Source organism: Rhinopithecus roxellana, chromosome 7 (assembly GCF_007565055.1).
Source record: "Rhinopithecus roxellana isolate Shanxi Qingling chromosome 7, ASM756505v1, whole genome shotgun sequence".
Classification (NCBI taxonomy): domain Eukaryota; kingdom Metazoa; phylum Chordata; class Mammalia; order Primates; family Cercopithecidae; genus Rhinopithecus; species Rhinopithecus roxellana.
The window spans coordinates 134,033,558-134,048,345 of NC_044555.1; the positions used below are offsets into that span (position 1 = coordinate 134,033,558).

General features: G+C 39.8%; 1 protein-coding gene and 1 long non-coding RNA gene across 15 annotated transcripts in view; one reads left to right on the forward strand and one right to left on the reverse strand.

The window, feature by feature from the left end:
- Window positions 1-3,662: 3,662 nt before the first annotated feature.
- LOC104672223 lies at window positions 3,663-5,996 on the reverse strand. The gene is made up of 3 exons (XR_749370.1): window positions 5,821-5,996; window positions 5,488-5,590; window positions 3,663-5,203 (listed from the first exon to the last, which is right to left on the reverse strand). It is a non-coding gene; the product is annotated as an uncharacterized LOC104672223 (long non-coding RNA).
- Window positions 5,997-6,152: 156 nt separating this feature from the next.
- FMR1 (FMRP translational regulator 1) overlaps window positions 6,153-14,788 on the forward strand; it is a 39,271-nt gene continuing 30,635 nt past the window's right edge. For 3 of the 14 annotated variants that reach the window (XR_004058359.1, XM_030933983.1, XM_030933987.1), the window contains exon 1: window positions 6,155-6,370. Coding sequence is in view for 13 of the 14 variants with exons in the window: in XM_030933983.1 (XP_030789843.1) it covers window positions 6,320-6,370 (51 nt within the window). In the remaining variant the exon portion in view is untranslated. Of the gene's footprint in view, window positions 6,371-14,788 lie in introns of all 14 variants that reach the window. The other 11 variants (XM_030933982.1, XM_030933988.1, XM_030933990.1 and 8 more) reach the window with 7 other exon arrangements.

The following is a 14,788-nucleotide window of genomic DNA, read 5'->3' on the forward strand; positions in this document are numbered from 1 at the left end:
GAAGAACAAAGTTGGAAGACAGACACTATCTTACTTCAAGGCTTATTATAAAGTTACAGTAATCAAGACAGTAGGGTATTGATGAAAGAAAAGAGAAATAAAGTTGTTCCTTAGTATCCGGGGGAAACTGGTTGCAGGATGTCTGAGGATACCAAAATCCATGGATTCTCAAGTTTCTTATATAATATGATGTAGTATTTGCATATAACCTATGCATATCCTCCTCCTGTATACTTTAAATCATCTCTAGATTATATATAATACCTAATACAGTGTAAATGCTATGTAACAGTTGTTCCACTTTATTGATTTTTTATTTGTATTATTTTTATTGTTATATTGTTATTTCTAGGGGATTTTCTTTTTGAGACTGAGTCTTGTGCTGTCGTCAGAGCTGGAGTGCAGTGGCGCGGTCTTGGCTCAGTGCAACCTCCGCCTCCCGGGTTCAAGCGATTCTCCTGCCTCACCTTCCCGAGCACCATGGATTACAGGTGCTCACCACCATGCCCAGCTAATTTTTTGTATTTTTAGTAGAGATGGGGCTTCACTATGTTGGCCAGGCTAGTCTCGAACTCCTGACCTCATAATCCCCCTGCCTCTGTCTCCCAAAGTGCCAAAATTACAGGCATGAGCCACTGCTCCTGGCCTTTTTTAGGGGATTTTTAAAGAATATTTTTGGTCTCTCGTTGGTTGAATCTGTTGATGCAGAACCCCTGGATACAGAGGGCCAACTGTAGATAAATGGAACAAAATAAAGATGCCAGAATTAGACCCACAAAAATACAGTCAACTGATCATTGACAAAGGAGCAAGTAATTCAATGGAAAAACAATGGTCTTTTCAACAAACAGTGCTGGAATAACTGGACATTCATATGCAAAAAATAATCTAGACACAGACCTTATATCTTTCACAAAAATTTACTCAAAATGGATCATAGACCTAAATGCAAAACACAAAACTGTAACACTTCTGAAAGATAACATAGGAGAAAATCTAGGTGAACTTGTGTATGGTGATGACATTTTGGGTACAATGCTAAAAGCATGATCCATGAAAAAAATTGAACAGTTGAAATATTTTAATTAGAAACTTCTGCTCTATGAAAGACATTGTTAAATGAATGAACAGACAAGCCACAGTCTGGGAGAAAGTATCTGCCAAATACATAATCTGATAAAGGGCTGATATCTAAAATATATAAAGAACACTTAAAAATCATCATTAAAAAAAACCCAATGGGTAATAGATCTGAGCAGACACCTTATCAAAGAAGATAGATAGATGGCAATTAAGCATAAGATGCCCAATGTTCATACATCATTAGGAAATTGCAAACTAAAACAATAAGATTCTACTATGTACCTATTAAAATAGACAAAATTCAAAATACTGTCAACCCCAAATGTTGGCAAGGATGTGGAGTAACAGGAAGCCTTATTCATTGCTGGTGAAAATGCAAACTGTTATAGCCACTTTGGAAGACCATCTGGTAATTTTTGATAAAGCCAAACATAGTCTCACCATATAATCCAGCAATCATGCTCCTTGGTATTTACCTAAATGAGTTGAAAACTCATGTCCATACAAAAACCTGTACAAGAAAGTTTACAGTAAGCTTATTCATAATTTTAAAAGACTGAAAGCAACCAAGATGTCTTTCAATAAATAAATGGATAAACAAACCATGGTATATCCATACAGTAGAATATTGTGCACAATAAAAGAAAACAAACTATCAAGCCATGAAAGACAAAGAAGAATGTTAAATGTATATTGCTAAGTAAAAAAAAAAAAAGCAGTATGAAAAGACTACATACTATATGATTCCAACTCTGTTACATTATGGAAAAGGCAAAACTCTACAGAAAGTAAAAACATCAGCGATTGCCAGTGGTTGGTTGCAGGTGTACCAGATGAATAGGTGGAACACGAGGAATTTTTTAGTGCAGTGTAACTGTTCTGCTGACACACTAATGGTGGATATGCTGTGCTTTTTTCAAAACCCACAGAGCTGTGCAACACAAAGAGTGAGTCTTAATGTAAACTATAGACTAGTTAGTAATAATGCATCAGCTATAATAAATGTACAATACGAATGCAAGATGTTAATAATAGGAGGAACTGTAGGGGAGGAGGGGAGATTAGGGAGTACACAGAAACTCTCTCCACTATCGCTTAATTTTTCCATCAATCTAAAACTATTCTAAAAAATAAAGCCAATTATTGTTTTTTTTTTTTTCTAATATCTCATTTGAATGAGAGGTCACAGTTAAAGGAAATTGTCAGAGAAAGTGTCAAGAAAGAAGTGTGACTTTAGCTGGGTCCTGAAGGGTACATAAAATTTGAGAGTCGGAAAGGGCAGAAGGCATTTCAGCTGGGATTGAGGCATGAAAAAGACTCAGAGGGCTCAAATTGCGAAGGAGCAGGAAATAGCACAGAATAAATCAATGCAAAGACAACAGGCAGCAATTTAATGGAAACCAGGGGCCAAGGCTGGGCTAGAAACACTGAAGCATCATTCCAATATCAGATAAATATAGGCATGAGAGCTGACTCAACCTTGGCTGGGTCCTCAACACATATTCATTCATTAATGTAATATTTAGTAAACATTCACTATATTCCAGACACTGTGGTAGGCGCTGGGGACAAGCAGTGAATAAAACAAATGGAAATCTTTGTTCTCACTGAGCTTACACTCTAGTGAGAGGAGACAGACAGAACCTGTCTAGTATTTGCAAGAAACAACAAAGAAAACATTGACTGGAATGAGAAACAATGGCCTTTTCAATAAATGGTGCTGGAATACCTGGACATTCATATGCAAAAAATAATCTAGATACAGACCTTATATCTTTCAAAAAAATTACTGAAAATGGATCATAGAACCCAAATGCAAAACACAAAACTGTAAAACTTCTGAAAGATAGCATAGGAGAAAATCTAGGTGAACTAGATAGATTTCATTCACTGGAATGAAGTGAAGGGGGAAAGCAGAAAGTGAGATAGAGGAGATAACAGAAGTCAGAGTATATAGGGCACTGAAGCCAGAATAAATAACGACTCTGGCTTTTACCCTGAGAGATGTAGGGAGTCACTGGGGGATTCTGAGTGGCAGAGTGACTTGATTGACACCTGAACAGGGTCATTCTGTCTTCTGTGCTGAGAACTGTCAGAGAGAGGACAACAGTGAACAGTGACTGCAGGGATACCAGCAAAGAAGTTGTTGCCACAACGCAGGTAAGAGATGGAAGCTTGGACTATGGTTTTAGCTGAGAAAATGATGAGACACAGATTCTGGATTCTACAATGATTTGCTGATGGATTTGATGTGTGAAAGAAGGTCAAAACGTCTCAGTTTTAGGCTTGAGCAATGAATTAGAGGGCAGGAGCTGCCTGTAATGAGAGAAAGGAGAGAGAGAGAGAGAATGTGTGTGAGAGAGAATGAGAGAGAAAGAGAGAGAGAGAGAGAATGTGTGTGAGAGAGAATGAGAGAGAGAGAGAGAGAGAGAGAGGATTTTGGAAGAGCAGCCTCATGATCAGGCCTGAGCTCAGTGTCTGAATTCAGGTAAGCTATCTTGAAAGGGGAAATATCAAAAGCTAGAGATCAGAGTGAGGCTGAGACTGAGAGTTATGTGGGCAAGACTAAGTGGCAGTATGTACTGGCAGTGAGGATAAGTATTTATGCATTCATTGAACATACCTTGAAATCAACCACTTTTAATGTGCCAGGGACACAAAGATAGAAAAGACATTTGCCCTGTCTGGAAGGTACTAATAATTCAATAAGGAAAACAGAAATATAAATAGATTATTCTGATACACTAACCATCATAGTAGAGGTATTCAACATTTGTTGGGTCCCTGCTATATGCCAAGCAGTTTAGGTATGCACAAAGTTCTACAAGAGCACAAAATAAGTTCTGGCAAAGGTTTGTAAAGACATTCACAAGGGTTGTCACCACAGTATGACCTCAGGGAGTTGACAGTAACCTAGATGCCTGATCAGTAGGGATATGTATGAATACAATTTCTGGCCTACTCAGTAGCAAACTAGGTGTACACACAGCAATGTGGGTATAGCTCAAAAACAGAGTGTTGAGTAAAACAGTTATAAAGAGAGATTTACAGTCCAATACCATCTCTGTAAACGCAAGAAGCATAAACAAAACATTGTCTGTCTTAAATTATCAAGAATCTCTATCAAACACATTGCAGTTTGTGTCTAGAAGAATGAGTGGGGATTGAGGAAGATGAGGAAAAAATAATATAAAAAATATAAAATAATATAAATAAGGACCTTGTAGGGACTGATATGACAATGTGCTGAAAATTGAAGAGCAAAGTTAACTCTCTGTACCTGAGAGAAAATAACTAGCTAATGGGAATCCAGCTGAAAACCATAAGGGGTAGGGCCTCTACGGGGCCCAGGAAGGATATGTAGAGACATGAACGGATGAAAGTGCATCACAGGTTCAGGGAACAACACAGGTTGAGTGTGGCTTATAGTAAAAATGGTTGTGAAGAGTTGACATATTTTTAAGCCCTGGGTAAATTGAACAACATCTTACACTTGGAGGGGTATAATCATTGTAGTCAATGTGTACCCTTTTACTATAATACATTGGAGTTACAGCTAATGCTCTGCTCCCATTCAGCCTGATGAGATTCTCTTTCAGCCCTCTTGGGGTCTTGGCCTCATGTGACTACTTCAAAGACTCTAGTCCAAAAGGTCTTTCCTGTTTACTATGGCCTTGAGGAATGTGGCCCTAGATCCACTGCTTTAAAGCTGGAGTTCCACCAGCAGCAACAATCCTCTCATTCTGGGGCAACTGCCTGAGGTAGGTCATCCTGCCTCGGCCAACCCAGTGCTACCAATTAACTCTCACCTGCCATATTCCAGCTGGAATCATTTCCCCTTCTCCACCCCAGACTGGGTCATGTTCCGCCATCATGGAAGCACCTATTCTTCATATCCCTTATCACAGCTGCAACTCCTCATTTACTTCTCTGATAATTTGATTTATGTCCATCTACTTTGCTAGGTTCTAAGTTCAATGCTGGCAGTCTTTTCTTCTTTTTCTTTTCTGTTTTGCTCACCGACTTCTCGCTACCACTTAGCACAGTGCCTGGCACATGACAGGTACATAAACTTCTCAGTTGGATACCAGCATCCCAAAGGGAACATGGATTAAGGCAGCTATAAGCACCGTGCAAAACAGGAATAAGAAAAAGTTGAGGTTTGTTTCACAGTAGAAGGTAAAGGGTTGCAAGTAGGTGCATCGGTCCCTGTAGACAGGACGCATGACTGCTACACACGTGTTCACCCCACCCTCTGGTACAGGGTGCACATAGAGTAGGGGCAGAAATGAACCTCAAGTGCTTAACCCAAATTTTAAAAAATATATGGTCAAGTGAAAGTATGAGAATTAGTTGAGGAAAGGTGAGTACGTGGGTCAAAGCTGGGTCTGAGGAAAGGCTAACATTTTGAGGTCCTGACTCAATCCATGTCCCTTAAAGGGCACAGGGTGTCTCCACAGGGCCACCCAAAATCTGGTGAGAGAGGGCGTGACTCCTCACCCTCTGCCTCTACGGGTCACAAAAGCCTGGGTCACCCTAGTTGCCACCGTTCCTAGTTCAAAGTCTTCTTCTGTCTAATCCCTCACCCCTATTCTCGCCTTCCACTCCACCTCCCGCTCAGTCAGGCTCTCCGCTACTTTGAAACAAACCAAACCAAACCAGACATCCCCCGGGAATCCTAGCGAGGCCGAACTGGGATAACCGGATGCATTTGACTTCCCACGCCACTGAGTGCACCTCTGCAGAAATGGGCGTTCCGGCCCTCGCGAGGCGGTGCGACCTGTCACCGCCCTTCAGCCTTCCCGCCCTCCGCCGAGCCCGCGCACGCCCGGCCCGCGCGTCTGACGTTCGACCCGAATCCCCGGCCGGTTCCCAGAAGCGCGCATGCGCGCGCTCCCAGGCCACTTGAAGAGAGAGGGCGGGGCCGAGGGGCTGAGCCCGCGGGGGGAGGGAACAGCGTTGATCACGTGACGTGGTTTCAGTGTTTACACGCGCAGCAGGCCGAGGGTTCGGCCTCAGTCAGGCGCTCAGCTCCGTTTCGGTTTCACTTCCGGTGAAGGGCCGCCTCTGAGCCGGCGGCGGGCCGACGGCGAGCGCAGGCGGCGGCGGTGACGGAGGCGCCGCTGCCAGGGGGCGTGCGGCAGCGCGGCGGCGGCGGCGGCGGCGGCTGGGCCTCGAGCGCCCGCAGCCCACCTCTCGGGGGCGGGCTCCCGGCGCGAGCAGGGCTGAAGAGAAGATGGAGGAGCTGGTGGTGGAAGTGCGGGGCTCCAATGGCGCTTTCTACAAGGTACTTGACTCCAGGGCAGGCCCCATCTTCGCCCTTCCTTCCCTCCCTTTTCTTCTTGGTGTCGGCGGGAGGCAGGCCTGGGGCCCTCTTCCCAAGCGCGGTGCCAGGGCACGCTCGGCGGGATGTTGTTTGGGAGGGAAGGACTGGACTTGGGGCCTGTTGGAAGACCCTCCAGCCCCGCTCCGAGTCCGAGAGGCCCTAGCGCCTATCGGAATGAGAGACCAGCGAGGAGAGGGTTCCCTTTCGGCGCCGAGCCCCGCCGGGGTGAGCTGGGGATGGGCGAGGGCCGGAGGCAGGTACTAGAGCCGGGCGGGAAGGGCCGAAATCGGCGCTAAGTGACGGCGACGGCTTATTCCTCCTTTCCTAAATATCTTCTCCCAGCGGGATCCGGGCCTGACGTGTGGGTAGTTGTGGAGGAGCGGGGGACGCTTCAGCCAGACCGCCTCCTGCAGCGCCAAGAGGGTTTCAGGTCTCCTTTGGCTTCTCTTTTCCGGTCTAGCATTGGGACTTCGGAGAGCTCCACTGTTCTGGGCGAGGGCTGTGAAGAAAGAGTAGTAAGAAGCGGTAGTCGGCACCAAATCACAATGGCAACTGATTTTTAGTGGCTTCTCTTTGTGGATTTCGGAGGAGATTTTAGAACCAAAAGTTTCAGAACATGGCCCAGCAATGCATTGAAGAAGTTGATCATCGTGAATATTCGCGCCCCCCTTTTTGTTAAACGGGATAAATTCAGGAATGCACATGCTTCAGCGTCTAAAACCATTAGCAACTCTGCTACTTAAAAATTGTGTGTGTGTAAGTTTCCAAAGACCTAAATATATGCCATGAAACTTCAGGAAATTAACTGAGAGTATATTATAAATAGGGCAATTTTTTAAAAACTGAGCGAAAATATTTTTGTGCCCCTAAGAACTTGACCACATTTCCTGTGAATTTGTGGTGTTGCAGTGGACTGAATTGTTGAGGCTTTATGTAGGCATTCATGGGTTTACTGTACTTTATAAAATTACACCATTGCAGATCAACTAACACCTTTCAGTTTTAAAAAGAAGATTTACAAATTTGATGTAGCAGTTGTGCGTTTGTTGGTACGTAGTTGCTGTAGATCTATTAATCTATAAATTCTCATTTCCTTTTGAATGTCTATAACCTCTTTAAATAATATCCCACCTTACTACAGTATTTTGGCAATAGAAGGTGCATGTGGAAGGAAGCCTGGAAAATAGCTATTACCAGTGTCCAGCACAATTCTTAAATGTATTATAGTATGACTTGAATGTTTCAAACAGGACACGTTTGGCTATAGGAAAATAAACAATTGACTTTATTCTGTCTTTACCAATTTTATGAAGACGTTTGGAGATCAGTATATTTCGTAAATGAGTAGAGTGTAAACCGTTCTATACTTTGAGCACAGAGTTAAAACCTTTTGCTGTAAACGGAGGCAAAAGGTAACCCCACGTTTATGTTCTTAACACTCTCATAAATATGAAATTGTTTCAGTTGACTCTGCAAAGTTTTAATTTCATTGATTTTATTGATCGATAATTTCTTCTGGTGAGTTTGCGTAGAATCGTTCAGAGTCCTAGATTAGTGGTTTTGGTCACTAGATTTCTGGCACTAATAACTGTAATACATATACATATATATGTGTGAGTAAGGGGTAATGGTTAAGCAAGATTCTGATTGATCTTTGATATAAACTTAGATTGGATGCCACTAAAGTTTGCTTACCACAGAGGGCAAGTAGCACATTATGGCCTTGAAGTACTTACTGTTCTCTTCCAGCAACTTATGATTTGCTCCAGTGATTTTGCTTGGAAACTGACTGGAATATAAGAAATACCTCCTATTTTGCTATTAATTTCCTCCTTTTTTGTTTCGTTTTGTAACGAAGTTGTTTACCTTAAAGGTGAATGAAGAATAGGTTGGTTGCCCCTTAGTTCCCTGAGGAGAAATGTAATACTTGATCAAGTGTGTGTCAGATAAATTGCTGTTACGTTTATTTAATTAAGTTTGATTTCTAAGAAAATCTCAAATGGTCTGTACTGATGGAAAAATAGTTTCTGTAACAAAAAAGCTTGCAATTTTTAGATGACTTATAATATTGCTGTGAGTTTAAAAAGTAAAGCAAAAGTAAGCTGAGTTGCTTGTCCAGTGGGATGGACAGGAAAGATGTGAAATATAAACCAATTAAAAATGAACTGCTGTGAAGAAGTGTTACATTTATATAAAAAGAAATAGGAACCTTGTTCATCAAATTGATAGAAAAGCTTTAAAAACTGAACAAACAACTTGAGTGTAATTGAATTCAGACTTTGATTTGCCTGACATAACCACCATATTTCCAAGGACATCTCTCTGTCTTCTGGTGTTTATTCTTAAAAACTTAAAAGTTAGATTTAGCAATCACCAGAGCCACTACTTTTATGCCTAGGTATTTGTTTGACTTAGAAATAATTGGTCACGTGTACCACTTTACAGTGCCCTGCAGGTGTTAAGATATGAAGACACTTTGACTTACACCTCATAAAATCTTTACAAAGTATTTTCTAAGTGAATAATGATGAAATAAAGTCTTTATTCTAGGTGCATCTGCCCCACATAATTTGTTTTCTTTGGACTAGAAGTTTTGATGTGTTGAGAATGGTAATGAATTAACTCCATTTTAAATGTAGAATGCGTATCATTCCAGTGTGAATGCCCTAATCCTAAGATTTGTAGGTTTTGTGTACTAGTATTAAAATTACTGAAGATGGATAAATCACATGTTGGAGACATAAGATACAAACCTTTTTTGTTTTCTGAAAATACAACCTCTGATTTCTGATTCCTTATTGTCATATGGTATAATTATGCTTGATTGTAATTTTATTGTTAGATTATACTGTATTTTTTAAGTTCAGTGTTTGAGGACAGACTTTCATTTGGTTAATAGTATTATGGCAGCTAGCAGCTAAATATGGTGAAGTGTACAATCAAAAGGATATTTTTAATGAAGATATTAGTGGTCTAACGTCATTTCAGATGCATAGCTGAAATGTAGTAAAATCAGTTTTGCTACAAATAAACTTGCATAAGGTTTATAAATTTATAAGTTTATAAATCAACTTGCGTAAAGTGTAAATAAACTTGCACTCATGGTTTCTCTGAAGTTTTTTGAGATAACTTTGCATAAAGGTGTTATTCTGTACTTCGAGGAAGTGAATTATTGGGGTCAACCACATTTTTTTTTCCTTCCTAGAGTCTAATTGCCCTTTTTAGTTTTTAGGATCTTCGTGGCTGCGTCATTTTTCCCCTTTTGAACTGTGCTTTTTCTAACTCCATATTAAATATTCTGATAACCTCCAAATTATTAATTAGATGCAACGTTCAGTGGTATATTACTGGAGTTTCTGATTTCTGCCCACTCTAGGAATGTGCTTCCTGAGAAGATTGGGATCGTGATTATAATAATAGTTAACAGGGGATGAGTACTTTCTAGGTGCCAGGCACTGTTCTAGGTGCTTTACCTCTGATACTTTATTTGATGTATTGTTGTTATTCTCATTCTTTAAATGATGCACAGAGAGGTTAGGTAAGTGACTTAACTACCAAGTTTCAGGACCATTAAGGGTCAGGATTCTGAATTCCTGAAATGTTGAAATTTAGCTTGAAGAAATTGGTTTGATTTCCTGCTCAGTTCTCAATTTCATTGTGGTCTTTGATTGTATTTTGTGCTATAACACTGCCTTAGCATCCTATAACTATAGTTACAATGTTATATTATGATTTTTTACTGTTAATACAAAGCCATCATGAAATAATTCAGTTTATGTGCCAACGTCTCTTGTTATTAGCTCTTGAACCTTGACACTGTACTTCTTCATATGGATGCCTGTTAAGGAAGGATAAGGTTAGAAATCTTTGACCCTGCTAGGAAATTTGCCTTTGTTATATTGGGAACTCATAAAACTGAAGTATTCAAAAGTTAGAATACATACACACAAGAAAAATTAATAACTAATTTAATAATGTTTTCTTTGCACATGTCTCTGTTGTCTTTTGGTCAGAATGAAGCAGAATGTGTTTTTCTCATAATTTGTAGCAGATGCCTATATGAAGTCCTGGACATGTGGTATGGTTGGAAGGACTGTTGATGAGGTTTATTGTCTCTGTTTATTCTTTTATGTTGTTAGTGTCCCCATACAACGGGGCGGGGGGATGGGGACAAAATGATAACTTGCTTTATATATGAAGCCTTGGGTTTGAATCATACTTTTATCACATTTCTTATGTCCCTATCCTGTCTCCTGCACGTTTTCTTTCTTGGTGTTCCTTTCCTTTCATTTCCTTTCCTTTCCTTTCCGTTCCGTTCCGTTCCGTTCCTTCCCTTTCCTTTCCTTCCTTTTCTTTTCTTTCCTTTTCTTTCCTCTTCCTTCCTTTCCTTCCTTTCCTCTGTTCCATTCCGTTCCTTTCCGTTCCTTTCCGTTCCTTTCCTTTCCTTTCCTTTCCTTTCCTTTCTTTTCCTTTCCTTTCCTTTCCTTTCCTTTCCTTTCCTTTCCTTTCCTTTCCTTTCCTTTCCTTTCCTTTCCTTTCCTTTCCTTTCCTTTCCTTTCCTTTCCTTTCCTTTCCTTTCCTTTGTTTCTTTAGTTTGTTTCTTTGTTTCTTTAGTTTGTTTCTTTGTTTCTTTAGTTTGTTTCTTTGTTTCTTTAGTTTGTTTCTTTGTTTCTTTAGTTTGTTTCTTTGTTTCTTTTGACAGGGTCTCACTGTTGGCCAGGCTGGAGTGCAGTGGTGGGATCTCAGTTCACTGCAACCTCCACCTCTGGGGTTCAAGCCAGTCTCATGCTTCAGCCCTCCAGGTAGCTGAGATTACAGGCATGTGCCACCATGCCCGGCTATTTTTTGTATTTTTTGTATTTTTAGTAGAGATGGGGTTTCGCCATCTTGGCCAGGCTGATCTCAAGTTATCCGCCTGCCTCAACCTCCCAAAGTGCTGGGATTCCAGGCATGAGCCACAGGGCCCTGCCTCCGGCAGGTTTTCTTTAGGAGGAGTATTTTACAATGCTGTAAGTTTTTCCTAACGAGAATTACCATAGCACTACATGTTCTATCTTCAGTAAATGATAGAAGCTTACTGATGATGTTGTAGTTGTGTTCATTGCTGGTCGGGTGTACATTGAAACTTTAATACACAATATCCTCTCCTGTGAGCAGTGGTTCCTGTTTGTAAGATACTTTACTAAGGGAAGGAATGTAAGGTGTTGCTAGGGAGAATTTACCCAAATAGGGATGGACTTTCTGTTTTTACTTTATCAGTCCTGGTAATAGAATGTTTGAATGGATAGCACTAGGCTTTACATACTTTCGTAAATATGATTTTTGTAATTACCTCTTTGGCCCAGTTGCCAGTAAATTGGGGACCCCTTAATGATTTATTTCCTGTTTATTCACCCTGATGAAGAACCTGTATCTCTTTTAAACTGTACTTTATCATCTTTCTCAAACCCCAAGATTTTCATCACATTTTTTTTTCTTCCCAAACTCTAAATAACCTTTTAGTATTAAGTATCTTTGTGGAAACGTTCTTTTCTTTTTCTATCCCAATTTTTAAAGTTTTTTTTTAAGTGTGCTTTTGTTGGAATGTAAATTTTCCAAATGCAAAAGCATTTATGATTCTGCATCTCTTATAAAATATGACACTCGCTACTTTATCTCTCATTTATTTGGTGCCCCCCATGTGTGTAATCTCATTACCCACAACAGTCTTAGGGAGACTGGTCAAGTTCCTTATTTGCAGATGAGGAATCCGAGGTCCAGAGATCACTTCTTGGTGAGAGTCTCACAGCTATTACGTGTTAGAGCAAGATTTCAAACGTAGGTCTGATTCGCAGCAAAACCGTTAACCACTAACTACACTGACTCCAACAAGAGCCCTAGCCCTCACGCAATACACTTTAACTCCACTGTGTGTTCTTTCAAATTCATTCAATTTGCTGCCTTTGGAAACCTCTCAGGAACCTCCTCAACCTGCCTTCTCTGCAGACATCAGCTTTGCCTGATAGGTAGAGATCACAGGAAAATGCAGTTTTCCAAGGTGGTGATAGGTGGAATGATAGTGCTCTGGAGATGGCCAAAGAAGAAAGGTATGAGTGTATCTGTGGGTGGGTAAGTGGTAGATAAGGGGAAAGATAGAGCCAAAAGGGGGCTATTGGAAAAACTATGATGAGAAACAGGAAGATGGAACCTTGTTGGAATGAAGATTTAGTGAAAGACCTTAGAATTAACAGGAGGTATTTGTCTTTCACGCAAGTGTAGACCAAAGGCAACCTATGAGTTTCTTTTATTCCACTTATTAAAGCAGCAGCCAAAGGTATTATATACCTTCTGTATTCACTTAAAATGACTGATTTTGAAAAAGTCATGCAAGCATCCATTTACAGATAAGTCTTATTAACTCAAAGGCAGTGGCCCTCTTGGGCTCCGATGATTATTCAAACCATTTCTGACACTACATCTGGAAATGCATTCAGAGCCTGCAAAAGCTTGCTTGCTTGCTTGCTTGCTTGCTTGCTTTCTTTCTTTCTTTCTTTCTTTCTTTCTTTCTTTCTTTCTTTCTTTCTTTCTTTCTTTCTTTCTTTCTTTCTGAATGGCCACAGCACTTGCAGATCTTCCTCCTTTGAGAGAATATTTGATTTTAGGAAATAAGCAAATGTGGTGAATAAGTATGATTCAACTGGGCAATAACTTTTAGGCAAAGAGAAAAAAGCAAAATATAGCAATGTAGTAATAAGGCTGATATTATAGTGCTTTTATGATGAGTCTGGAAACAGTCTCCAACATTTGTAAATGTTCTAAATCGGTTCTGTCTACTGCAGTAGCCCTTAAGCCATATGTGGCTATTGAGCACTTGACATGTGGCAAGAGTGAATTGGAGACTGATTTTAATTTTATTTAATTTTAATGTAAGTAGTCACACATGACCTGTGGCTACTGTGGCAGATAGCATAGTTTTAGACAAGGGCAGTAGTCTTGGATAGATACTTGATTTACTTAGAACATTTCTTTACCTAGCTGTAACAAGGTTCTAATAGCTGGTTAAAGGACTTAACATTTTTAGCATGTAGTATACAGTAAGGAACTAATGTTAATTACTGCCAAGATGTATAATCATTATAAAGCTTTAGACAAGGATGAACACAGAAGCATTGGCCCTTCTTTGTAAATAAGGGATCAGTTACTTCCTAATAGGTGTCTTAATTTTAGTTAGTAATCTAATAGCACCCCCAAAAAGCAAAATGTTAATTTGTTATTAGCCATCCTGTAAAGACAAGGGAGAAATGGGGGTCAGGAGAGTCCTCTTTCCCATTCTCCATAATTTTTATGACTTATAGAAATAAGAGCCTAAGAGTGACCAGTTCCTGCAACCTAACTCAAAATTAGGCCTCTCTGTTGAAGTAATAGTGCAGCAAACAATCCCTTGAAGCACTGGGGCATGAACCCTTATGAAATCTAATAATTCTAAAATATCATTGGCAGTATTAAGCTAGAGTTCTCAAAATGCGCTGTAGAAAATATTGGTCATTTAAATATAGCTGAGTAAAAATAACCAAGATCAAAATGATAAGAAAATGTTGATTTCTCCCCCTTTTGAACCAGTAACTATAAGGATATATACCCATGCTTAACTTAAAAATAATTAGCCACGTTGGGTATAGCACAACATATGGATACCATTATAGTCCACCTTGATATTACAAGGAAGCTTTCTTTTAGCGTAGTTTTACTTTTATTTATTTAAGCATTATTGAAGAAGCTTGGTATCTCTGTTAAGTTGCTTAAGTTGCTTCCCTATCAGTGTTTTCCAGGGCCTTGTCTCAGCTTCCATAGTTTTTCTTAAGAGCAGCTAATTAATGCTTCACTCCATATGCTTTAATTTGTTATTTTGGGAAGTTTCATTTTTTAAAAGAATCTTTTTATTTCAGGCCTTTGAAGACAGACATGTTTGTTTAACAAGATATCTGCATTGAACCATTTGTTTTTAAAAACATGTATCGGGCATCTTCTATATACCAGAAACTATGCCATTTCCTGAGGACACAGAAGTTAGAGAATGGTCCTAATCCGAACTAGTTACCGTCTCACTATCCATTATGGGTATCAGACATTCAGTGTCATGAGGATTTACTACTGTGTTTTCTCCCAAGAGTTTTATAATTTTAGCTCTTATATTTAGGTCTTTGATGTATATTAATTGATTTTTTTTTTTTTTTTTGTATGTAGTGTGAGGTAAAGGTTGAAACGTATTCTTTTTGCATGTGGATAGCCACTTGTCCCAGCTTCATTTTTTGAAAACACTATTCTTTCGCCATTGAATTGTCTTGGCTTCTTTGTTGACAAAGGATTTATTATTTCTGCCGCAACCCAGCTGTTTCTCAC